At 44.8% G+C, this 26,661-nt stretch overlaps 2 protein-coding genes across 3 annotated transcripts; one reads left to right on the top strand and one right to left on the bottom strand.

The window, feature by feature from the left end:
• The first annotated feature begins 4,422 nt into the window (after positions 1-4,422).
• Positions 4,423-8,356, top strand: LOC133923991 (uncharacterized). Of its 2 annotated transcripts, XM_062369334.1 has the most exons (3): positions 4,423-4,637; positions 4,740-5,789; positions 7,250-8,356. In XM_062369334.1, the coding sequence occupies exon 3, from the start codon at positions 7,287-7,289 to the stop codon at positions 8,193-8,195; it is 909 nt and encodes a 302-aa protein (XP_062225318.1). In that variant the 5' UTR covers positions 4,423-4,637; positions 4,740-5,789; positions 7,250-7,286; the 3' UTR covers positions 8,196-8,356. The 2 variants fall into 2 exon arrangements, with proteins under 2 accessions (XP_062225318.1, XP_062225327.1); XM_062369343.1 differs by lacking the exon at positions 4,740-5,789.
• On the bottom strand, positions 8,140-12,868 carry LOC133923988 (putative respiratory burst oxidase homolog protein H). The gene is made up of 15 exons (XM_062369331.1): positions 12,345-12,868; positions 11,588-11,750; positions 11,448-11,496; positions 11,240-11,353; positions 10,734-11,153; positions 10,240-10,626; positions 10,036-10,131; positions 9,844-9,959; positions 9,659-9,761; positions 9,460-9,548; positions 9,202-9,352; positions 8,969-9,115; positions 8,741-8,869; positions 8,577-8,655; positions 8,140-8,506 (listed from the first exon to the last, which is right to left on the bottom strand). Exons 1-15 carry the CDS (start codon positions 12,733-12,735, stop codon positions 8,397-8,399), a joined length of 2,544 nt encoding a protein of 847 aa, XP_062225315.1. The 5' UTR covers positions 12,736-12,868; the 3' UTR covers positions 8,140-8,396.
• Between the last annotated feature and the right edge of the window lie 13,793 nt (positions 12,869-26,661).

Genomic DNA, 26,661 nt, shown 5'->3' with positions numbered 1-26,661 from the left:
AAGAGCCCTATAATTAAGGACGCACTAATCCCCCACTCGGCCACTCTCCTTAGTATTTTAGAGCAAGCAGCAGACTGCATCTTTCTCTCTGTCTCTTTGGAATTTCTAGCTTTGGCCAAGGCTATATCTCTTCTTTCTTTCCCTGTCCTCCCTAGAGGCGGGGAGTGTGGCTGCCGATTCTTTGTCGGCCGGTAACCGGAGTACTTTGCGCAGATAAACTTGTTAACCAGCTATTATTTCGGTTGTAATTAGTACTCCTTTTGTTACAAATTCTTGTTCATGTTTAAGTTCATGAACATGTAATCAATTGCTGCTGTTGCTGAAAATGCTACTAAACTACTACTACAGAATATAAGTAAAATGCCGCCTTCTGCAGCTGCTAATCTGAGCCTTTTTCAGCCAACGCCGCGCGACAGTTGATGTTGGCTAATAATGTGCTAATCTTCAGGTAGATTAGCTAGCTCCATGATGATGAGAATTGGGAAGAGAATGTGACAGGCAATGGTGTTAGGGCAATGCATATTTTATAGCGAGTAGCATGCAAAATGAATCAAGAACTGAAACATTTCTAATTAGATAGAAGAAGCACCAATCCACTTTCTCTAGTGGAGGAAGTAGCAGGGAATCATGTGAGGTGTTGCATTCCCTCTCTTTATATTATGCAAATTACTTATACAAGAAGTGAGGGCCCAAGAATCAAATGATGGCCTTGCTTTTATGGATAAATCAACCGTAAGCGGAACACATGGCATGAACATCAGAAAATGCACACTTAGATGCTATTCTTGACCCTAGTAAGAAATGTAGGGTAATAGGCCACCGCAACTCTTAACCAATTAGCAAGCTCTTACTTGGGGCTTAAAACAAAACTAAAAAGATGTGATCTTTGTGCACTCTCAAGGGCAGGGACAGAGCTTCATTGGGGCCAAGATCCTCCCAATATTTGCACAATTACCTAATAAAGTATTACTCCCTCCTATTATAAATACTTGTCACTTTGATTAAAATCTAGGTAAAATTTTAAAATCGAGACCGTCTTTCACGCTGACTTTTCAGCAGTACTACGGTGGCGATTCAGCGAGGCAGCCCTTCTTTGGGGCCACTAACTCGCACTACAGCTGTGCCTAGGCTAGGCATTCTTTTTTGGGCCAATGACCCCTGCTATGATGTCACAGTGTCTAGGTCAGCCTTCATTGGTGCCGGTGACCACTTCTACACTAACAGTGGGTCCATGCAGCCTTCTGACGCACACCTAGGTCCTTCAACTTTTTGCGTCCTTGGCTCGAGTATGATACTTGCTTTATAGCTAATCAATTGTTATGTATGTAACACTTTGTCAAAGCTAACATGCTATCTTCGTTATTCTATGTGTAGAGATCGATGATCTACGGAATATAGACACACAGGGTAGCTACATGAAGTTGCTCACCAGGGAGGGTACTCAGGTCCCTAGGTACTCGTATATCTTCAGAGAGAGTGACAAGCTCGGTGTGTCGCAACTACCTGGCATGCCACTTACGGGGACAAAACCCTCCCAGGATAGCTACGCCACTCCACTGCTCGTTGGACGACATACGCTAACGATCGTGCCACCGAACTCGCTAACGTACTCAGCTGACCAGGTAAGAGCGTAGAGACGCAGGGTCCCAAAGGCGGACGCGACCAAGGGGTCATGTCCTAGAGGGGACGTAACCTATAGGGTACTAGGTTATTGTAGTTTTAATAGTCTTATGTTATTATTGGTGTTATCGTGCTATGGTAGTGCCATTGTAATGCTACTTTATTTATGCTACTATGTTATTGTTATTATCATAATATCTTTCATTATCATATTTTTATTTTCTGATTCTATTCGGACCATACACTCATACCACAATCATTCCGTAATAATCATAATAAACACGTTGACTGACCGTGCAATGACATATATGATACCGCTGGTGGTGTAACAGAGTTTCGCCTAACATGCTTTAGGGAATGTAAAATATTCGAAAATCAAAGGGACGATACACAAATTACAATGCCATCTTGATAGTGGTTCAAATCATACTAATAGTGAATTGCAATAAGACTCCTGAGTCCTAATAATCTTTAGCATCATATTACGCTGATGGAGGAGGAGGAGCATGAAGTGGAGGAGCATCCCTATTGTAGCACGGGTAGGTGCACCACAGATCGATGCATACATATGTGTCCTCCAGGTGTATTACAGGAAGACTTGACATGTTCTCAACCTCCCTCTGCAAGTCAAAGATTTGGTCTTGCAGGTGGTCGATGTAATCTTAGATATACTGAAGAACAGGAGGATCGATCCATCTCGTATATTGACAGTTCTCAGGGTCGTCATCGGAGGCCTACAGAAATGTGAATATCACAATGTATAATGTTTTAAAAATTAGATATAAATGGTCATGGTGACATAGTTCTCACCCTACCAAGAGGACATAGGAATAATCATCGCCCCCTATAAAAGCTCCCATCGTACATCTAAACGACGCAGTCATAGTCATGAGAGCACTTGGGCCAGGGCCCAATCGGGTGCTCGTAAATCTGTATGTGACTTGGAGGACGAAAATCACTCATATCCTGTAAAGAGAAGTTGTACAGAGGCTTCTTGTACTCAGCTGGACCAAACAAACTCTTCCATCTCATCGTTGGCCTCCCTGTCCCCCTTCTTTCTCACCCCCTCCTGCCCCACCCTCCATTGATCGTTGTGGCTTAAGTTTCTAGACATATGAATCTTTTATAGATATGTTATATCAACGTACGTTCTTTTACCATAGTGTAATATTACTATCAAATTTATGTTACCTGTACACATCAAACTATGTAAACACAAATTGACATCTTCTACTGTAACTTTTCAAATTAGTAAACATGTACTCCATTTTCAATCCTACCTTTTTCTGACATAGCCTTCTCATCAGTAGTCATTTCAGAGTAATATTTTTCAGAATTAGACTTTTCAGAGCTAGCCTTTTCAGAAGTAGCATTTTCAGAAGTAGGTTTTCAGAAGTAGCATTTTTATATGTAGATTTTTCAGAAGTAGCCTTTTTATTGATATAACCTTACTGCAGAATCAACTGTTTTTCAGGGCTGATTTTCGTGGACTTAGTCTATGCACCAACACGAATTCATTGTATAAATAGATGATCTTCTACTCACATGTGCAACCAAACCAGTAGCCTCAACCTCCATAACTCGGCCAAAAATAGCGTCTGATCCATTCCCCGAGAAATACATATTGTATACTACGTTTGAGGGGTTCAAGTGCCCATGTGCTGGTGTGGAGACCTTTGTAGGGTGATGAAGTCATCCGAGCTTTACTACACCTACAGAAGGAGATTCTTCATGTGCGACAATTATGGGTACGATCCACCTCAGGGAAGCACCATGTTGGCTCCCACCCTTAGGTAATAACTTATAGCCAAACTACTCCTGAAAAAACTAAGATTTACCACTTATATTTTGTTCTTTATTGCATTCACCGCCACCACTATGTAATTTCTTACAGTGGCTAAATACTAAGCAGTCCGAAGCTAATGTATTCCTCTTTCACACTGAGCACCGCACCTCTTAGAGATGCTTCAATGAGATGGAAACCGATGAGAGGATGAAAGCTACGCGCAAGCGCATTCAGAAAAAGTAGCAGGTGATGAGGGAGGAGTGTAACCGTATGATGGCGGAGGCCCGTGCGGCAAAGAGGGAGAGGAAGGGCGAGAGGGCACGACAGACGTATGAGGTAAGACCGTAAGCGATGAGGAATGAAAAGTACCCACGTTGCACTCAGTAGACTAGATGTTGTAATCCTGCTATTTACATTCCCTGAGGCATATTAGGTGTAGCCGCACTACTGATTTATGTTATAATGATCATGTACCATACATGCAACGCCCGTGTATGTCATAGTTCCCATTAAAATCTCCGTATTCACTTTCCATTTTTGTCAAATCTGAATATCCAAAATATCACACAAATATCTAATGGTACTGGATGATTCAATAAAAAAATTTATGTATTCTGCTATATATTAAATTACGGCCAAAGCAACGTGTTGGTTTTTTTTTGTTTTTTAATGCCTTGACTGTCGGGTCCTATATGGTCTCACCAGTTTATCGGGCAAGATCTTGTTCTCGCCCGATGAACATACGACACTAGTCTATTAGCGCTATTTTTTTTCTTCAAATGGACGTATAGTCTTAAAAATATTAAAAATATATATATAAAAAATTCACACGATTGCTCCTAGTCGAATGTTCGCACTCGGTGTCCACTGATGGGCTCCTACGGCTTGCCAAGGAAGTGGGCCTTGCTCCATGGGCTTGCCTCGATCCCGAGGCTGCCAAGCCCAAGCGTCCAGGCCGCAATGCCATTGCCAGCCCACGACCATATTTCGAGGCCTGAACCGTTCTTCTCGCCTGTTCGCGTGTCCGGGGCCGCGGGTTGAAAGGGAACGAAGGGGACTGAGATTGGCTAGGGAGCTTCAGCTTCCTTCCACCGAAGTGAAGCACGCGCGCCGCCCGCATCGAAGGGGTCCTTCTCTTGTGCTCGTCGTCGTCGTCCTCCACTCGACTGCACTGGCCTGGGGCGGAGGTAGATCCATCCGGACTTGGATTGGTCGGTTCCCTCTTCTGTCGGTAAGTAAACCCTAGCCTGCTTGTCGATTGCTGTTACGGCGAGTTTTGTTCTGAAGGGTCTTATCTTTGTTGTGAGCAATCAAACCGAGATCTTTCGTGCAGGGTTGAATGACTCCAGTTCATACTTCCAGTATGCTGCGGATTTGTATGCTGTGTGGTCGGCCAGTTTATTATTCAAATGTTTGGGGACTCCTTTGCCTGTATGTTTGGAGCCCTGGCAAATAGGGGTATGATGGTTAGGAGTTGAGGTGCTGATATATATGTCCTGTGGATTGCAGGTTCCTCAACAATAGTGTCCATTTCCAATGTGATTTAAAGGGATTGTTGTCTTAGCCCGGGGATAACATACTGGAAGGACAAAATTTTATTATAACCTTTGTGTAGTGCTACCACGATAGTCTCTCTATCAGCTCATAAAGATTTGAACTGAACCTGAGTTACGAATTGTTCTGATCACAATGGCCAACTCTGGCTCTTTTGCTCTGAAAGACTAATACATTTAGCATTGAGTAGTCATCAGCCTGTGTATTTTTTTAGAGTTCCAGGGACAAAGCCCCAGTCCACAATGCATTGCAAACAGGACCAAAATCGAGTTTACAACTCCAAGTTTAACTGTTTACAGCATTGATATGACAAATATTGAATCCGCCAACACAGAAACTTAAACTACTCTCCTAGCCCACTAAGCTTTTTTTGTGTCTCCTGCTGCCCAACTTTTCGATGAAGAAGGCTTCAATCGCAGGGATCTTGCTGGCCATCTCCCAGCATCCTGAGATATTCTGGTCTTCCCACTATCACCTCCAATTTGACCAGCATATGTTGGAACTTCTCTGGCTCTTGAACAGAACAAAGGATTGCCCAGTTCTTGAGCGTTAGTGTCACACCTCGCCAGACCTGTTGCATATCCTTCCAGACCCCATTCTGAAAACAGATATTATTTCTTAGCTTCCACAGCCCCCACAAGGATGTCCTTTGATTAAAAAATATTCAAAATACCATGTTTTTTACTACTACGCCAAAACTTTGCCATCGATTCAAAGTCAGAACCTATTCTAATCTCAAATAATTCTGCTATACTACCCCACATTCTCCTAGCACAACACAATCAAAGAAAAATTGATGTATGCTTTCATTTCAGTACAAAACAAGCAGGTACTACCCTCTACTTTCCTTCTTTTACTCAAATTGTCTCTGATAAGAAGTTTATTTTTGGAGAGCAGCCTGTGTATTTCTATTAGTTACCAGTTCTCTTAGTCGTGGAGTAGTTTGTTTAATCAGCTTCCTCAGAACTGAGACTTGTGAGCATGTGGCTTGTCTACTTGTCTCTTTTCATAGAGGAATGTGGACTGTAAAATGGCACCATCATTGAGAAATTGTGGCTGGAGTGGATACTCGTCTTTGGAACACGAGCATCCACTGAGATTTGTATCATCTTTTGGTAGCTCCACTCCTGATTCCTTAATCCTGACTAACAGTACTTGTCCTTTAGCAGCGTAACAAGAGAACAAATGTTGGACGTTTTTCTGTGGCCAAGAAGAAATTTTATATTAATTTTCTCATCTTTGGAAGATTTCATATTTGGATGTCTGATTAACATAAGTGTGGAGAAGAAACAGTGTTATTTTGTTCAATTCAGCTCATTGTTTTGCATTCTTTCCATGAAATTTGCTTGTTTGTTTGATTGTAAAACGCGGAGAGAGGCGGGTAGCAGGTTCAACCCAGCTCTTGTGTGTTCAATGTGGGGAGATTGTTTGGTTTTTGTCACTGAAATTTCTAACTTATTTTGTATCTGATGTGATCAGAACTTTCAGATAGTTTTTTTTTTTCTCTAGCATGTTTATAAAGCTGAATTCTAATGATTCTCTAAGTGGTGGGTTAGGTTTAGAAGCTGGGAGAGGTATTGACAAGTAGTTTGTCCCATTATTGTTCACTTTTTCCACAAACAAACCTTAGGAAAATATTGCAATTCAGATTTAATTTCCTTAGAAAAATGATACCCAGCCTTTTCTTGGAATGCCTAACAATAAATCTTAATTTCATTTTAATTCTGAAACGATACTTGCAAAAATGAAGCGAATGTAATAATAATTATTATGTTTAAATTGCCATTTGATTGTTTGAAATTTGATCTTAAACCAGAAGTCCAACTAGTTAAGCACTGGTTCAAGCATGACCAGCTGATTGCTGAGTGATGCCCCTAGCACAGTGCTTAATTGTGTGGTTGCATAAACGAAAGTACTGGTAGAGTGTTAGTTTTGAGAGTTTGTTGAGCAGTCAATGTTGGGCGTGTGGGATCAGGTCAGATGTATCAGAATGTACTGTTTATTGGAGAATTTTCCTTTTCTAACAGAAATACACATGCTTCATGGGTCTGTACACTCTAGTTGTCCAGTGCCTTGTTGAACCCCTCTATTGCTACAATAAGTCTCCTCTGTGAGGTATCAGTGCTTCATAGGTGTTTGCTAAATCCTTTATATTATAGTTGTGAACTGTGAGTTCCTTGGCTCATGGCTGCTTGCCCTGTAAAATCTTGCTTGAACTTCTGCTTAATGCCAGCATATAATACATTAGTAACTTTTTTGTGAATTTTTCGTACTTCTTTTCTTCTCCAGGCTGTTTATTGTTCATCTAGTTGTGCTATAGAAGACTATGGAGTCAGAAAGTGCATCTGCCATCAAAATTGCGAGAGAACCTGCCATCATTATCAATGGTGTTCCAGACTTACCTCCTAATTGCACATCTGTTGCGCAAGCCGAGGTAAAAAATGATGCTGAATCTCAAGTTGATCCTCGTTTTGGTGAATGGCTAGAAGGGAGGAAAGTGGGGAAGCTTTTCGGGGACACTTATTATGTAGGGAAAGTGGTCAAGTATGACAGTGAAAGTAACTGGTACAATGTTGTCTACAACGATGGAGACCAGGAAGATCTTGAGTGGTGCGAACTTGAGGAGGTCCTTCTGCCGTTAGACATAACCATTCCACTCAAAACACTTGTTATGGGCAAATGCAAACTTCAAGGAACAGTTCCTGACTACAGACCTAAGGTGGGTAGACCAAGGAAAGTTTATGCTACGATCGAAGATAATACGAAGAAAACATCGAGTATGGTTCCAGTATCACAAGGAAATGATGTTATGAACAATCAGATGTTGATGGTTGGAGTAGAAGGGCAAGGCCAACTTCCAGCATCCACATCCAATGATGCAACGAGTGGTCAGTTAGTGACTGCCACAGCAGAAGGAAATGCTCAAGCATGCTTGCAGGCTAGTAATCAACCTAAAAAGAGGGGCAGGCCTCGAAAAGATCGAACTTTATTTGCTGATAATCAACCTAAAAGAAGAGGCAGGCCTCCGAAAAACAGGAATGCATCTGGAAATTCTCAGAGTGCAGAAAATACACCGGGTTCTCTGGCGCTTGTGCCAGTGCAAGATGATACACAAGAATCTTCCAGGAGACAGAATAGTACCCTTAAGTGCAAAACACTGACAGCTCGGGCAGAAAAACTAAAAAGAAAATATTTGCGTGTTAAAGGCACACCATCTGGAACTCAATTATTCTAACAAGTAGTCTCACTTCTCCAATATAGATATCTGTAAGCATTTCAGGATCTATGTATGATAGTGACATCTAGCTTTGAACACATACTTTGTACAACACCGGCGTACAACAAAACTTAAAGCTAAATCTGCTCTACCAATGCTATTGTACTCTTCCTGTACAAGTATGTTTGCAATCTTTTCGAAATTCCTCTGTATATGGTCTTAGAAGTTTTCCTTGTGGAAATGGAACCTAGTTGTGGTTGTCTGGCTGAATTCTTTCGAAAGATCCTTGAGTTGTTTCGTGAGCGTTGGAGATCCACAATAGAAAACACCTGAAAGATTTATATACACATTAACTGTTGTACTTAAAAAGTTGAAATATGTTGTCACACGATGTCTCACCTATGCGAGAGTTCTTGTGGGCATTGGCCAAATCAGAGAATACCTTTCTCCAATTCGGCCTTGCAAAATGTGTAAGAATCTGCAACAGAAGAATCAGATAAATTATACAAATAATAGATGCGAAATCATTTGCAGATGAAAAAAAAAGGAAGATGGCCAAATACCTTGCTGCCGGAGACGATGTCCACGCCATTTTTGGCACGCTGAAGGGATTGAACCATAGCAATCAGAGCTGATCTTGCATCCCCTTCTTCATACACGCTAGTCAGGTAATTGTGCATCTCTATGACATTCTACAGTAGCCACAATTTAGCTTAGTTTCTGTTTCTGTGACCGAAGGATAGTATGCGAAGATGCAATCATGCAATTACGAGAAATGAGAGACATAGTACGTTGTGATCGCTTTCAGCAACATCATTCATGACTCCTTTGAACCATTCGAAGGATCCCTGCTCTCTGGTAACCCAGTAGAAGTAGGCTCTTCCCGGACCATTGTTCTTGAAGCTGCCTATCTCAGAGCCGTGGATGCTTTCCACCTCCTGTTGCAATCAACTCATTACAGTTATCAGCTACCCCTGAGTTTTATAGCATATAAGGAACACTTTGTATTAAAAAAGAAAATTACTTCGTTGGATTTTAAGTTGTTCAAGAGATCCTTCAGTATGCTGATGAAAGGAGTTGCTCCGATTCCAAGACCGATGAGCAAAAGAATGTCATATTTCCTGTAATTTTGTGCTGGTGCACCGTAAGGCCCGTCTATATAGACCCTCGGAAACCTAAAGGAAACACAGCAAAGCTGAGCAGGTTAGGAAATGTTTATAAGTTTCAGCAACTTCTCAAAGCCAATCGAAATATAGGATGTGAAAAATATGAAGCTAAGTACGTAGTGTCCTCTGTCTGAGCGTCTGCCACGACTGTTGTTTCTAGTCTTGTAAGGGTAGCCTTCTTGGAAGTAACTTGTGCCTCACACGACTGTATAAATACCAAATTCAGTTATTCATTTTTTATAATCCACATTGTTCTGCTATAATTCTCGAATAAACAATCTTGCTACTCCTGCAGTTGCATTGCCTCAAACTGACCTTTCCAAAAAGGTTCCGAAGTTCAGATGTCCAGTCACCCAGCGTACGGATATGCACGCTCAAGTAGTCATCGCTTGGTGCGGAAGTAATTGAGAAGGGGTGCCTGCAAACATTGGAGACATGTAAGCAATAACCTCAGATAAGTTACGTCTTGGAGATGTATACAACGATCTATGAAATGATACCATTCGAAAGGCGAGACGTCTGGGCATTTTACAAAGAGGTACATCCCGCTCTTGTACTTGAAACCTGGTGGCTTTTTCATGTGAATAGAGAGCACATTTCCTGGATAAATTGCTGCCTGCATATACATCACAGCATTCGATTAATTAATTAACAGTAAGAATGACCCAAATCATGTTAATCCGGTAGCTTACCTTCAGAATGCTCACGCGATAGTTGTTCTCACGAACTTTTCTGATAATTCTTTCACAGGCATAGAAGAGTACAGGGACAATCAGGTACATCCATGTCTGCATGAACATTTGAGATCATCGTCATTTCATTTTACTGGTCCCAACATTGAATCTACAAAGGAAACAAAAGGAGATTTGTGTCCAAGGAAGGTGTCTGAGGATTACCGTCTTCTTGTACCACTCCCTGGTGAGGAATATGAAGTAGGAGTGGACCGCCAGGAGGACATAGGCGAGGACCAGAAGGTGGTGGGCGTACCAGAAGGCATTGAAACCGGCCAGGTGGTGCAGCGGCGACGGCAACTTCACCACGCTCCGCCTGAAGGAGTGCGTCGCCAGCGTGAAGGAGAACGACATTATGATGATCATGAGGATGCCGGTGACCCCAGGGGCGCTCTCCAGCAGGCCCGGGTACGTCGGCTGCTTGTAGTGAAAGTTCGGCCCCAAGGTGGCCATGAACTTGTCCGTTGGACAGCTGATCAGCCTTGGGAAGTCGCAGGTGACGTGCGCGAGCGTGTGGATCGCCGTGGCGATCGCGATTGACAGCGCGATGACCTGATGTTGTGATCACAGCAGCGAAGGGTTCAGATGATGCAGTTAAGCTAGCTAGTTCTACACTTCTACGTCTGGTGTCACGGGTCAGTTCCAGTTCAGCGCTGTACCTTGTGGAAGTTGATGTTGTCGTCGAAGGGTATGACCTTGCCGAGCGCGGTGGACCTGAGCGTCGTCAGCGTGTTCCGGCAGACGGGCAGCAGGATGAGCGCCATGTTGAGCTTGAGCGTCTCGGCTGCGCCCTTGGCGACGCAGACGCAGTAGCCCATCACCTGGAACGAGGCGCGGCGCTCGTACTGCTCGAACTTGTACACGAACAGGCCGACGTTGACCACCAGCCACAGCGTGACGAGCCATATCCGCTTCCAGTTCTCGTGGATGAAGTCCACCGTCTTGGAGATGTGCCGCTTCAGCGGGCTCCGGTACCGCGACGGGATCATCGTCCGTGCTAGGCTCGACGTCGTCCGCTTCAGCTTCTCTGGCGCCTGCGCGCTCACCATCCCCCGGAGCAACGTCTCCAGCTGCCAAATCTGCATTGTCGAAGCACGCCGTAAGCAAACCAGATCACTCATGCCTCCTGATCACAAAGCAAGCAATGTTTCTGTACGAGTACGACCTCGATGTACCCGCGGTCGTCGGGGTCGAGCTCCGCCATGATCAGGGACGCGTAGGTCGCGGCGTTCCCCTTCAACTTGGCCAGCTTGTTCGCCGACGCGCTCATTATAATAACCTGCCGAGAAAAAAAAACAATGGAAAAACCAAATTAATCCGTTGATGATGTACTACAAGATCGGATCATCATACCCGTTCAGTGAATTCCTCACCTCTTTTACCTCATCTTCAGTGAGCATCCCATCGCCGTTCTTGTCGCACCTGCGTGAGATGCATATAGGATTTCATTCGATCAGTAGGTGAATAATCCGTGTGCCAGTGGCGCTGGAACGAGGGGGAGGTGGACCTTTACATGTCAAAGAAAATGCGCAGCCGCGAGTCAAAGTTCTGATCGGTCATCTCTTCCCAGAACTCCTTGAGCTGCTCCTTGGTGATGCCGTCCTCTGGCTCGATGTTCCTACGCCTTGCCAGCGCCACGAACAGCTCGCCGGCAAACTCCTTGGAGTCCCCCATGCCTTCGAGAAGCAGATCCATCAGTCAACCATGATCATCCATGAATCACGGACACTATTAGAGATCAAAACTGATGACCAGAAATAATTCAACTTGCCCACTGATCAAAGCATGTGGTAGAATTATGGTGGTGGTTGTACTAGGATTTTGCTTTTTTAGAGGAATGTAGTAGGACCTTGCTGTTTTTCAAGTTGATTACTGTCCAAGGATCATTTTGGAGAAAAATCATTAATTTGAGAAAATTCTTAGGGACGCAAACAGTGGATTTCAGTTAGGTAAGCTTGTCCTGCCAACTCTTTGGGCAAACAGGCACAGTTCATGATATCATCAAGGAACTATTTCGAGTAAAAAAATGATAAATAAAAACAAACAAGATGCCTCCAACACAAGAGTTCGATTCATACTCATTGCAGTTTACCAGGGATTTGCAGTTCTTTTCAGCGATTGATTGTTTGGAGTCTATTTTCCATTCTGGATCACACCAAACCTCTTAGCCAGCGTATGGCCAACCGGCGAAGTGGCAAACTTCGGGGTTTTTTTTTGTTAAAAAAAAAAGACGAAGTGGAAAACTCGATCAGTCGATCGGTAGTACTCACCGATGCACTTGCCGAAGCTCTCCTTGAGGAGTCGGCCGCCCTTGTTCATCTCGTCGAAGCGGCGCTCCACGGCCTTCCACCCCTCCTTGCCGCCGGAGGTCTTGTCGAGGAAGCGCAGGCCGCGCAACCCAATCTGAGTGCTGGACTGCATCCGCGTCATCTTGCCCGGCCGCATGCCGGCCATCCCCTCCGGCACCTTCATCGACACCCGCGACGCGAACTGCCGCACCCCGGACGCAAGCCTCGACGGCTGCTTCATCAGCCCGCGCGAGAACCCGGGCGCCGGCGGGGGCCTCCCCGCCCCCGCCCCCGCCCCATGCTGCTGCGTCCTGCCCCCGTCGACGGTGATGCCCTCCAGCGGCGGCGGCCGCTGGTCCGCGTACCCCTCCATGCAGCGCGCGCCCGCCCGCCCGCCCAGAAAACACAATGCTGCTCGCCGTCGGCTAGCTCACCGGAGGATCGCGGCGGGCCCACCTGCAGGGGAGGGGAGGGTGGCTGAAGAAGGGGACAGAAATGGCGGGTAACATGCGTGTCCTCTCCCAATTATAGCCGTTGAGGAGCCGCGCTGCCACAGGGATCCACCTGACGACGGAGCGCGAACCGTCGGATGCACTATCTACGGTCCACGTGGGCCGCGGGCCTTTCCCCGCGAGATATCGGGCCGGCGAGTCGTAACCGCACCAGCGTATCGCGCGAGCTTATCTTCCTTCCCGCGCAGGCAAGGTCCGGGCACGCGTGGCCGTCCGGGCGCCGTCGGATGAGGAACATGCGGAGATGGGATCGGGGCGTTTGGTAGCCAGGCAAAGCAACGTGGCGCCTGCTCTTTTGCCGGGGGACGGCGGTGCTCGCAGCCTGCTCGGGGGTTTGAGGGTGCGTGTCGTGTGTGCTGGTCTCTGGCAGGCTTTGCCGCGGGTGGCAGGCCACGGCGGTAATCGGTGGGCGGAGAGGAAAAGCTGAGTTTTTTTTAGCTAACTAGCTAAGTGTTTCTCTATTAAAAAATATAAATAATAAATATGATAACATTAAATATAAATTTGAGATATATAGATACAGATACACTATATAGTACGTCAAAAGTAATATTATAATTTGATTTTAGATATGATAAAAAAGATTATTCTATTAATTTTTCTCCTATTTATTTATTTATTTTTATTAGACGGGAAAGTTAGAGGGCGAGTCTCATATCTATAGTTAGTAATAAGATCAGAAGGTTGGAGGACGAGAATAGATAAAAAAAAAGATAAATTATTTAAATTTTAAGAGTTTTTATTAGATGGTAAAAAAATAGGAGGAAAAGTGATGCATGAACTAACTACTGTTATTGAGGACAAGTTTATGGATTATTATGATGGACTGATACGAAATGCAAGAGAGCGTGTTTTGTGACATGTACTCTTTGCACGTGGTTAGCACAAAAATACACCCAAAAAATTATCATTATATCTACCCTGGCCCTATCAAAGGCCCCTCCAAAACTTAAGCCAAGAACCACCACAGTCGCTGTCAATACTTGTCGCGTACGAGACGAAGACGATCGCGATGCTTTCTTCCTCTTTTCCAAACAAACAAAAAAAAGTATGGAAACAAATTATGTATGTATCCGGCTCCGGTACACGTGCGCTGCTAAGTACGTAGAAGCTGGAGCCACACGATCGCTACCTTCCAGCCAGGATAAGCTTGGTCTTTCTGCTGTTGTTACAGTGGACATTGCGTGCAAGGCCCGTGCAGGCAGTGCAGCCATGCCGACCGTCTTTTTTCCTGTCGCCAAGCAATCTGAAAGCTGTGTGATCCTACCAATAATAATCTCTGCTATCTTCATAAGGAATTCAGGAGTGCTTGAAATTAAATTGATATTATATTGGTTGTAGTCTTCGATCTTTCTTTTACTTACTGTAAAATATCACTTTTAAACTAGAGTTCTGCGTGAGTACATGCAAGGCATGTTCAAGTTTGCCTGTTCCCTCTCCTGCCTGTTTCGTTCAAAAAAAAGTTTTGCCTGTTCTGTGCAACACACGGGACCAAGCAACAAACTTTTTTTTCTGATCGAAATTCGAAACGACCGGAAAGTCAGGGTAAGGTTTGATGTGATTCTAAGGCATCCTTGCATACTGGACGGAATGATGAGTTGGTAGAGAATAGTAAGGCTGATCTGTAACCTCTTTGTGCTGCCTGCCATCTCATGTCGGAACAGAAACGAGATGGTCTCTGGATTTGACGTAGGAAAGCACAAGCAATGTGGTCGGGTTCAGAAAGAATTCGTCTCACGGTACATATCAATTAATACCTTGCTTGTGAGTATATGAGTGTTGTTTGCAGTCAGGCATCAAACTTCTGACGCATCTGAAATTCGTGGGCGTGTACTGTGATACTGTCTGTCAGGTAACCTCGCTTCTTTGAAGTTCGCAAAAGCAACAGATGTGAAAGGCATCGCATGCTCGAGCTTTTCCGAAAGGCGCCATTGATCTGAAATCTTGTCTGCGATACTTTAGTGGTGGCATCTTTACGACCTATCACTTCAATCTCTGAACAAATACTCCCACCTGAAGGAGAGCTTTTTACAAATTATGCTCGCCTTGCTACCGATCGAGTACCAACATTCAGGATCCTAAATAACACATGATTTATGTAACAGTAACAGCTTGCTTGGTGATAACGACTGGACCTACAGGAAGGTTAGCTCACCAATTTTCTTGACCATTGTTCTCCAAACTCTATCAGTAGCTTCTTCAGTCCTAGGCAGCTGGAAACCGAAACCAGCCAGTGTTTGAGTTTTCTGCAAACACAAGCTGTCGAAGAAGCCGTGGGAGTTCACATTCAACTGCCCCATCACATGACGAGGCCGCTTTCGCGCCCACGGCGGCTCGAAACGCGACACCTGAAAACGATCAAAAGGCGAGACCGCGAGAGTTTTCCGGTGAGGCTGATCCCCGTTTGCGCCAGTGGAGCTCGCTGTCGGTGGGTCTCTGTCTCTGTCTAGCCAGGGGCCAGGACAACCCGGGTCAGTGCGAAACCTGCAAGCTGCACCAGCAATGATTGTTAGCCGCACGTGCTCCTGATCCTTCGAGTCCTCCGCTCTTTCGTGTGCACGTGGGCCTCTGTTGGCTGCTTTGGTGGCCGCTGGATTGGCACAGGAGTGGCTAGATGGAGGGGCGCGAGCCTAATTCGGAGGTACGGACTGAATCATGGTGTGTGATGGCGTCCAAGACATTCCTTTTACCTTCTCCCTGGTTTTGTCATCTTTGGACATGAGATTGATTCATGTTTTTTTCCTCGGTCTTTCCTCTCGGCTTTGCATCGATGAGTTAGAGTCCGGGGTTTAGCCGATGCGGTTGGTAAACATGGCCAAATAGACCATTCGTGCCAGCTCGGCACGGGCCCGACTCGGTACGGTCCGGCTACGGCACGGCCCAAACGACCCATGTACAGTAACGGGCCGTGTCGTGCCGGCCCGCGTGCCTTCCCCTCAGCCCACGGCACGGCCCGTCGGTGATCGTGCCGTGCCGGGCCAGCCCGGGCACGATTTCGGCCTGACGGGCCGAAATAGATAAAAAAATATAAAAAAATAAAAAATATATAGAAAATAGATAAAAATATAAAAGAATAGATAAAAAAATATTTAAAAATAGCTAAAATTAAAAATATAGATAAAAAATAGAAAATATGTGCCGGGCCGGACCGACCTGGGCTGGGACGTGCCTGTGCCGGCCCGACTCGGCCGGGTCGTGCCGTGCCGGCCCGTCGTGCCGCACGCTCGGCCCAGGCACGGCCCGTGGCCTCGTGCCGTGCCGGTCCGGCCCGTCGGTGATCGGGCCGTACCGTGCCTGGGCCTTGCCTACAGTGCCGTGCCTCAGGCCGACCCAGTAGGCACGGCCCATTTGGACGTCTTTAGCGGTTGAAAAGTGAAAGATTGGTGGTGTTTGGAGCTGCGGAGCCGATGCTTGCTCACATGTGCCGTCGCAGTGTGGTAGAGCATTGTATCTCTGTCTTCCTTCTCGCTGATGGCAACGGCGAACAATTGGATTTCTGGGACTGCGACCTTCGAGTCATGCCTTGCCCCTCTTGTCTGCTCCTTCTAACATATTTCTATGTTACTTTTTTTTTACTCTTTTTTTATTGAACAACATGTTTGTAGGGTCTTATGCTCGATGATGTTTAGTTCATTGAAATTGGACTTGTTTAGTTGAGTGCAATAGATAAGATCTTGAGTGGTTCTCTGAGTGCTGGATGACTTTGGCAGTAATTGGTTTTGCACTTTGATTCTCTTTGATCGGTTCCTGCATACCGATTCTGTAGTTGTTCAATTTACTGTCTTGTTGTGTTGAGCCCCTGGACAGGTGCTGTTGTTTACTTTATTTTGAGTTTAAACTGTTGATTGATATTTGGAAGAGCAGTATGTCATGTTGATTCAATAACTAAGGTTCTTGTTTTGTTGGTCTCTGTTGTGCCGCTAGTCTCATATCATATAGGTGCTTATTTTCTTTAGTGCTTAAGAATTTGATCACTAGGCTTGTCTAAGAGGCTATAGCATTTTTAGAGAACTTTAGTTCAAGATCTTTATCTAGGTTTGATCTCGTTATACTTATCCAATTTGTGATATGATTAATGATTCGTTTGGGAGTAGAACATTTGAGTTCTGCAGCTAACTGAAAGAGTTGTCTGAGAGCAAAAGTTTAATTTCACATATTGTTCTAAATATCTATACATGATGGTTGTTATATATGTTATTATGTTGGTGGCATACTCTTCCACGATCATGTATATGATATTTATTTACTGTTGCTCTTGTTATGTTATTTGTGAAATTTTAATATTCATGCTCTCATTATCGCACATATTACAAGAGCTTTGCCCCTGTTGCCAGCTCGACTGACAGCGAGCTTAACGTTGATTCGGTTTTCCTTTTCCAATCAGCAGAAAAGGAGATTATCACTGGTGACCTTTTGACGTGATAAAAACAAACATTGCCTCTGGAATTTCAGAAAAAGAATGCACAATAGCTACAATCGATGTCGTTAGATAAAGCAGTATTCACACCCGACCAAAGATAGACGAATTAATCACCACCTCACACCATTTCTAGAACTAAAAGCACCCTATGATTAGGTGCTCCATCATTGCCAAATCACAGTTGTTTATACGCCAAGACAACAGCACCGGCCTGCAGGGGAGAAGAGCCGGGGAGTTGACATGCGCGTAGCGTCGCCGGTCGCCCTGCATCTCACGAGACGAGATCGGCCGCGGCGGGAGAGATTGCGATCGCACCTGCACCGCATGTCTCGCACGCCGGCCGATCAATCAGGCCGCGCGAGTCGTCACAAGTTTAGTGGCGAAAAACTGGGCCGCTCGTTCAACTGCTCCTCGCTGAATCCTCTCGTTTCAGACGCGTTTTTTCCATGACACGTACGGAGCTTGCCGAAACCATTGGAAAATGCAGGTGCGTTCATTCCTGTTGCTGCTGTTGTTTCCTGTATGCTTCGGCGACGACGTGGTAAGCAGACGATTGAAATACTTTGAGATACATGACGGATTAGTAACCTATAATACTTTGGACGCGCTAAGCACATGGCTAGATCAATTCGGTGGAAAATTGATTATATATTCCAAAGTTAATCAATATTTGATAATACATCTAAAATTGGTTATCATTTGATCATATGTCCTATAATGACTAGTTGCTAACTAAATTTAGCCTTTACCTATTTCCCTACCTAAAGACTAAATGAGGCACTTATTCTGCACATCTATATCTACCACGGAACTCCTGCGAAAAAGGATGATCCGTAGGAGAAACCGAGCTGGTCAATATAATGTTCGCCATTTTAAGTCAGTAGCAAATCATGCACCTTCTTCCCTCAACCAAAAAGAAAAGATGAAAGGATCGAGACTTGTCGTTGGTAGCTTATTGTTTTTAGAGATTAGTGAGCCTTAGTTTTGCAGATGGAGAGACTGTACGGTGTACATCAATATCAAACAGCTGTGAGCATCTTATCTGAGAGATGTCAAGAAAAAGGAGAAATGAAAGCTTATGTAGGGTAGGGAGAGTAGTACGACATGAGACTGTACACGTTGGCAAGCACAAGCAGGGTTAAAAAACCGTCGGTAACCGCTCAAAAATCGCGGTTACCGAACTTCCCGGTCCGGTCCGGTTTCAGAAACCGAACAGTAATCGAAATTTAAATTCAAAAAATTCAAAAAAAATAAAAAAATTCAAAACAAATCTTAAAAAAAACTAGACACAATTCTAAGGCCTTCTGTGAAAAAAAATTTCAAAAATAATATCGTTTGCATCATATTCTATAGGGAGAATGTTTGAAAAAAATGAAAAAAAAAATTGAAGCATGCGACTCAATTATTAACTCACGTTAAGGAAAAGTGTAACATGCAAACACATATTTTTCTTGTATAAAACATATTTTAAGAGAATCTTTAAAATTGATTTCACTTTATTTAGAGTTTTATTAAATTCTCTATGATTTTTACAAAGTTCACAAGCATAAAGTGAATATGTTAAGAAACAGCACTGTAATTAACTTTTTCATGTCTACTATTATTTTTTCTACGTAAATCATAATATAAATAAGCTAATGAAAGTGGTTTCACTAATTTTTGAGGTGTGATGGGTCAGTTATGAATTAATCTAGTCGCAACACATTTACACAATCATGCATGTTACAATAACTAATTCATGAGTTCATATATTTTTAAAAGATATAGGATCATGTAAGAAGACTAACAAAATTAGTTTCATGATTTTTGGATTAGCAAAGAGTAAACTATGCATTTAACTTTGTTTAAAAAATAAAATTTCTCACAGAAAATTTTGAACTTTTTTATGAGTATAAATACTTTTATCATGTAGATCATGTTACAAGGAAGCCAACAAAATTTGTTTAACTTGATTTGAAGCTCAGATGAATTAGTTATTGATTTTACAAGATTGAACCCTTTTTTAGGTTTTTTGTTGAACTGCGCTGAAATTCGATAAAACCGCTCAATAAATCGAGAAAACCGAGCGGTTACTGATCCAAACCGCTCGGTAACCGACCAAATAAAAAATACGAGAAAATCACTCGGTAACCGACCCAAACTGCTCAGTAACCGACCAAAACCGAGCGGTTACCGAGAGGACAAAAACACGATTTTTTCGTAAAAATTCAAAATTTGCCGAATGAATTTTCTCCTAATTTTTTTGAATTTTTGACGGGTAATCGCGGTTACCGCGGTTTTTCGGTTACCGTCGGTAACGTGAACCTTGAGCACAAGAGAGGTTAGTGCGTCTTAATCCTGCAGAAAACGTGGTGATGTGTGAAGGGTGCGGTTGGTGCCTTGGTATGAAGTGGGCACTTGCTTGCACATCAGCAAGGTGGGACGGACAACAGCAAGGAGGAGAAAAATATATTGCAAGTTGCTAAAGGTAGGACGTCAGCAAGTTTTGACAATTTGTACAGTGATTTAGGTGCATGTTTTTTTGGTCAGGTCAAGCCAGGACAGATTAAGTTGAAAGAGTCTTCTGGCATTCATGCATGGGGTATCTCTCTGGTCAGTCAAGTTTACAGTTCATTTCTGTCTGCTAAACCGTGTCCGTTACATTTTCCAAGGGATATGGTCGCAGGAAAGCTGTATCCGATCAGGCAATCAAGGTCCAGAATTTGTAACGGAAGCTGTAATCTTCGTAGACCTTTTCTTTTTCTCTGCGTTCGTTTTCTAAAATTCGGATGTAGATTCCTAGAGGGATCCCATTCGGTACATATACGTTATCGCTGAAATTTGGAACTGTTAAGAGACATCGAATTGAAAGCAAGCATTACTCACAACTTTTACAATCACGATCGATATATACCAACAAACTGCGGAGTCTCTTTCTCGACTTTCTCTGGCTCCACTCTCATAGCAGACACATTGCATCGATTCTCACCTTTGTTGTTGCATTATGAAGTCCAGTCTCGATTACCAGATTATGTATCAGATTTTCATGGTTTATGAACGTCATAATCATGAACGAAGACGTGAAGTACTTGTTTACCTTCATCTAAAAAGTCTCTGCATGATGTTAGTAAATTTGCCGACGGGTGGCTATGGCGAACCAAAAAATATATTTTCGGTAGTATTGGTTTTCAGTATATCATTGAATGATCTTTCTATTCTTTTGAACATTCCATCTTGCGGAAACACCCTGCATAGTCCTTCTTAACCCAGATTCTATTTCCTGCATAGTCGATGCCAGGCAAGAAAATTTAGTACACACAGCAGTAACCAGGTACTGTGCCAGATAAACAATTTACAGTACAATATTCTACATGAGTTTTACGTACTAGCAAAATTATTAACGGTCAGCACCACTGCCACTGCCTCACTCAAGAAAGCGACCGGCAAAACTTTTGCGTGTTCACTCTTCACTCTGCAGTAGAATAATCTGCAAAACTCGGTATCATTCCTTACCACTTGAGGTAAAGATATGCCATTACTAGGTAGACATCTGGGACTCGCCATCGGGCCATTGCCATCGCCATCGTCATCCACTCCGCGACGTTTACCAAACACCCTTTCCTTCTCCTGATTAGCAATCAGCACCTGATATTCTTCGCCTCTGGACGTTTGCAAGGCAAACAGTGTAAGACTACAGTCTGCAGTGCAGTCGGTGTCCGTACGTCCTATTCACACCGTCAAGGTCTGTTAGTCATTAGACTGGATCCAGATTTACTCAGAAACACTTTGATTCTAGATTTTCCGTTGAATCAAAATTACCATCAGTAATCTTCTGGCTAGTTGATTGTATTTGATTTCTTGAAAAGAGATAATGGTGGTACAATTGATTAATTTAGCTTTATCCTATTTTTTTTGTTTTTAGTGATTATTTCATGGATACTAGCAATTTTAACATGTAGCGCATGTCAATAAACAAACGTCTTTTTTTGGAGAAACTTGCAGGAAAAAGAATGGAAAGAGAATTTTGAAAGGCTTAGTCTTAGTCTCCTACTACTACTATACTAACTAGCCAGACGAGAACCCATCCAACTCTTCATACCGATGGCTGAGACGCGCTGGTCAGTGGCAATCGGGCTCCTCCTCCTCCCACCATCGTCTTCCCTATCGCCACCTAAGATCCTCCTCGCCAAGTTGCGGTTGTCGCATCCCTTGTCCTCCGGTGCAGACGATGGCAACGGGGGAGCAAGCGCCGAGGCCCATGCGCGCTAGGCACTGCAGCTTGGCTCACTTAGGGCTTATTTGGCAGAGCTCTCAGAGCAGCTTCCTGGTTGGAATTAGGGGAGCTCTGCCAAACAGCAGCTTTCGGCTTTTAACTCTCTGAATGGAATCGGTGAGAGTGATTCTCTGAAATGAACTAGAAGTTGCTAAAAGAAGTAGCTTCCCTTGATTCACTTCCCGCAGAGAATCATTTCCTCCATATATTTTATTTTAGAGAATCACTTTCAGTCACAAAATCACTTGATCCAGAGAATCACTCCCCACAGAGAATTTGAATCAAGGAGAGCTCTACCAAACAGGCACTTAGCTTCGTCTTCAACGTGTGGGCGGTCCACACCTACGCGTGAGAGGCACCACGCGCAGGCGGTGGCGTGCGGATGGAGGGTGGGGGCATGTTGGGAATCTAGTGGGTGTTTCTCCTGAGAAACATCTCTAGGGCTGTTTCTCACATCACGTTAAAAAAAGAAATGTTTCGGATCGATTCATGCCGGAAACAGTCATTTAGGTACCAATTCTCCTAAATCGGGTGAGAATAACCGATTCTCAGTTCCAAACTGGCCCTCAAGTTCAGGAATCTTATTAACAAAAGTAGGGATGAAAACAAAAATGGTAATTCTCGGTATTCCGGAGATTGTCTTCGAACTTCTCCGACTGTAGCAACCGAAAAAGATATATCGGAAAAACAGAAACTGAAATGATAGCGGAAATGATTTTGATAATTTTTTATCGTTTTCGAGTTCTTCCGTTTTTAGTCAGAAATTCATGTTTCTCCTTCCCATGGTCCATCAACTCGGGCACGGCCCATGGCCCAACAGCAGTAGGCCCCCAGGCTCCCAACCTCCCACCCCACCTCCCGTTGTCTATTCACCCAGTTGCCCTTGGTAGGCTAACGATTGACCCCAGACAGTCGTCGGCCAGTCCAAACCCTAGACGGGCAGACAACCATCGTCGCTAGAGCACCTCCCTCCTCGCATCCACTAGTAGCCAGATCCCACCTCCCAGATCCACCACCTCAAGCCCTCAATGCACTTCCTCCTCTGCCTTCACTTCCCTGACACGATGCGACGTCGCCCTGTCCCACCATCCCCAAGCGATGCGAAGCTGCGGATGTGACCCGACACGCCACTGTTGTTGATGCCACGAGTTCACGAAGCAACAGAGACAAACTTACCCATAAAACAACTAGGATTGGGTATCACAATTCATCGTTTTGTGGTTTGCTATTATGTGAAATATTTGGATCATTCTCTTCCACTGTCATATCCAAAATCCTTACAAACAATTTAGTTACTATAATGAAGCTCGAGGACTGGTGCTTTCGAGTTTGAATTATCGATTCCCGATCGATACCGATATATTTTCATCCCGATAACACCATTTCGGTTTTCTCGTATTATCAACGTTGTATTCGCTTCGGATCGAACATATGATACTAAGAATGATTTAGATCTTTTCCGATCGTTTTCTACCGTTTTTATCCCTAAACAAGTACATGGGGACGCAGATTTCCTGAGCCGAGAAGAAGACACCTGATTTGTTCGTTTGTAAATCTTATTTTTCATTATAAATCACTTTCGTTTCCCGCATGAGGATCAGAACACACTGTGCCTTTCTTGATGCATAATTGCATATCGCAGCAGCTTTTGGTAGCTAGCATGTCGTATTACTTCCGCTCTTCCTTTTTGTGAGGATCTTCAGCCCTTTGTGATGCGTGAATTTCCACGTAAGAAAATTTAAAAGGCCTATTGCGTGGCCGACTGTTCGCTCAGTTGGCCAGCTTTACCCCCTTCTTACTCGTCGCTGTTCCGTGTTTCCCTTCTTACTGTTCGCTTCTGGTACTTCCTAAAAATCGGGGAGGCATACCCATTCCGAAACTCACCGTGGCACAGCCGCCACATTCATGGCATAGGACTGCATTACTTGCCACTTGAGGCAGGCAACATGCGGTAACGAAAAGGTCTGTGCGCCAGTAGGCGAAAGACAGAACCTGAACACTCCCGTCTCGCCAAGTCATTGTTTCGGACGGTATGGCTCCCCGGCCGGCCGGGTCTCCGATGCTTGGCCCTGATGATATGTGTCACGGCCGCCGCCGGTTATCAGATGGCAATGGCATGCCGGCCGCGGCCTCACTATGATGGCTCACCGCAGAGCCTCCCTGCTACCCCCAGGCTCCCGGCCACTGTACCTCGGTCGACCACGCGGCGGCGACGTCGTTCGAGCCTTCGAGGCCACCTGTCCAGCGGCGGGGAAAAGCGCGACGCCGGTCTCGTCCCTTGCGCATGCCTGCGCGCGGGCAACGTTGTGGTTGTTGCTGTGGTTACATGAAAACACAACGACACAGCCACACAGGTGTCTTCATGACTTCATCTCCGGTTCTTGCATCTGCATGGGAAACGGCCACATGCAATGGTGCCCGGCTGCGTGTATGCCCTGTAACGAATACTCTGGTGCAAGCGACAATCGGCAAGTCCGTCACCATCACCATGCGATGTCCAAGAAGAGGCCCATTTAGGAAAGTAAAGGAAGTCTTCAATCGGGCCCAGACACGTTTTGCTGGTTCGAGAAACGTAAAGCAGCAGTACGCGGACTGACGCTTGTTCATGTTCTGTTCCCCTCCATCGCCAAAAGATGCGATCGGTGGGCTCAGCGGTGCCACTATATTCAATTTACGATATGGTTTATTGCAACTTCCGTTGTAGTCTCGCTGGTTAGGATACTCGGCTCTCACCGAAACGTGAAGCCAATGTTTCCGATGGTACGGCCTGACTACTGGCGTTGCGTCTAGGAGCGTGTCAGACCAGGAGATTCGGCGTGCCCCGGCGGTCTGATCGCCCCAAAGGCCGAAGCCCCCAGCTCGATTCCACCCAACCCAATCGATCAAAAGCGGCCTTCCATAGCACGCACGCACGCACGCCTCGCTCTTTTGTTTCAGCCGGTTGGCTGCCTGCGTCGTGCAACCATTGGCTCCGGCTATCCGCTCATGCAGATGCCCTCCCGCCGACAGCGTGGAGGTGGACGCGCGCGAGCCAACTGCCGGCTGTAGCCAGCCCGCGATCGGCTCCGCTCACCCTCTTCCAGCGTGTCCAACTACGCAGCGGATGCAACCAAATCAAGCCGTGTGTACGCTCTCGCTTCTGTTGCCGGACATGTGACGAGTGCCGGGGCTCGTCCCGCGCCGACAGCGGGGAGGAAAACCGGGGCCCGCCGTCCTCACGAGGTATCGAGTATGGACAGTCCTTTGTGGAAGCATTCAACGTTAGTCATGGTACATCTCGAGTACAACGCTAGTACCACAGTACATGACATCATATACGGTGCCCCATGAGTGTGCTAGTATAAACCTACGTCCTGGTTCTACTCTTCTGGCTAGACTAGACTAGACTAGCCGGGCTCCTTGAACTCGAACTGTATCAAAGCAGACTTTTACGGTACACCGCACTAGTAGTAATTTGGCACTAGAAATTTTTATATTACTGTTCATTTGGTATGGATATTTTGGTAAATATTACGTAATTAGACAAATTTACAACAAGTGTCATCGATTGGATTATGATGGACCAAAGCCGCGTCATTATACAGGGCACTTCGTGCCCATTCTGTCCCTCTGGTGCCACAAATCATCACCCATTCTCCTCGACGCCACCACCGCATGACTCCGCTCTGTCCCGCTAGCTTAGGCACTCATAGCCTGTCCGGCCCGGTGCCTCCACATGTTGCTCGTTCGCCCCGGCGCCGGCACCACGAATCGTCGTTGTTCCATCGCGCCGTAGCTATTCGTAGCCTGTCCGGCCTGGCGCCTCCACGCGTTGCCCGTCCACCATAGCGTTGACACCGCAAATCATCCTTGTTCTATCGCGGTTCTGCCTGGCTCCACCACTCGTAGCCCATCTGGCCATGCGCTGCCACGCATGGCCCATCCACCCCAGCGCCAGCACTGCAAATTGTCATCGTTCCGTCTCAGCACCAACTTCGCCTTTCGTCCCGGAGCCACCATTGGCAGTCGTCGTCGTCTGTCCCGACGCATCTGGTGTCGCCCTGAGTCCGTCGCAAGGAGAAGGCCCCCGAACGTACTGCAATCTACAAGGCGAGTCATGGAATTGACCCAAGTAACATTTCTTCTTATCCATAAGATAATGGATGATAGAATTAGCACTTGATTAGTTTTGCCTGGATTACTTGTGACCATCGGTACTAGTTATTTATGTTTCGGTTCTTGTATGCAATTACAACCTGCAGAATGGTGATATGTGCTTTATTATGAATTATTAGAGTTGTAATTCAATCACAATGATAACAATGACCTTATATTTATTGTTAATCTGTTACATAAGGATAGCGGCCTCCATGATGCTGCTTCCGGCATACCCGCTTGCTTCTTGCTTTTTCCCATCGCTTGTTGTCATCTGGCACATGAATTGATGTTGCTACCTCTTATCCTTGTGGAACTGTTGCCGAAGAGGTGCTTCTTGAGCGTCGTGTTGTAATTCAATCATCATGATGCCAAAATCTTATATTTATTGCTGATATATTACATAATGATTTTTGTTAGTAATTTTGAAACATATTAGTTGCATTTATATATGTTGTATTGGAACCATTGTACCTTATGTGTCTTACTTGGCAAAAACCTAAATTCAGTTACATATTACTTGTTTAATTATCGAGGTTCGAAGTGTACAAGATATGCTGGGTTATTGGTTGAATGGTTTAGGTAGGAAAAAACTTGAATTCAATTATAGTAGTGTTTGGTCCTCTTAATTGGTCTATGATGAAATTTAGGAATACTATTTGTTTGTTGAAGATATTGGTATTGATCCATGTGCTATATTTTTTCGGCAGTTTGGAGTGATGGATGCGGAAAAACATGTTAGCCTGGAGGAGATCGAGGAATACAATAGTGTGGTAAATCAATGTTCGTGAGCGAGAAGGATGGTTACAAGTTCTATAATTCTTATGCAGTAAAGAAAGGGTTCACTGTGAGAAGGGAGAAGGTGAGATACAAAGTAGGTACAAAGAAGATGAAATTGAGGAGGTTCTATCACTCATCTGAAGGACACATGTTGCTGAGCTTTTTTTTGAAAGAACCGATCAAAAAAGGGATCCACGGGCA

This window comes from Phragmites australis, chromosome 1, assembly GCF_958298935.1.
Source record: "Phragmites australis chromosome 1, lpPhrAust1.1, whole genome shotgun sequence".
NCBI lineage: Eukaryota > Viridiplantae > Streptophyta > Magnoliopsida > Poales > Poaceae > Phragmites > Phragmites australis.
Note: the sequence above shows the minus strand (reverse complement) of the source record. Positions and strands in the feature narration are given on the sequence as shown.

What these genes read in the sequence shown, in the direction of transcription:
- LOC133923991 (XM_062369343.1), top strand. Translation starts at nt 7,287, where the DNA reads ATGGAGTCAGAAAGTGCATCTGCCATCAAAATTGCGAGAGAACCTGCC.
- LOC133923988 (XM_062369331.1), bottom strand. Translation starts at nt 12,735, where the DNA reads ATGGAGGGGTACGCGGACCAGCGGCCGCCGCCGCTGGAGGGCATCACC. An exon ending in GAGCTTCGGCAAGTGCATCG is followed by an intron (nt 11,751 to 12,344) that starts GTGAGTACTACC and finishes TGCTTCTCGAAG; the next exon opens with GCATGGGGGACTCCAAGGAG. An exon ending in TTGCTGAAAGCGATCACAAC is followed by an intron (nt 8,870 to 8,968) that starts GTACTATGTCTC and finishes TGGCTACTGTAG; the next exon opens with AATGTCATAGAGATGCACAA.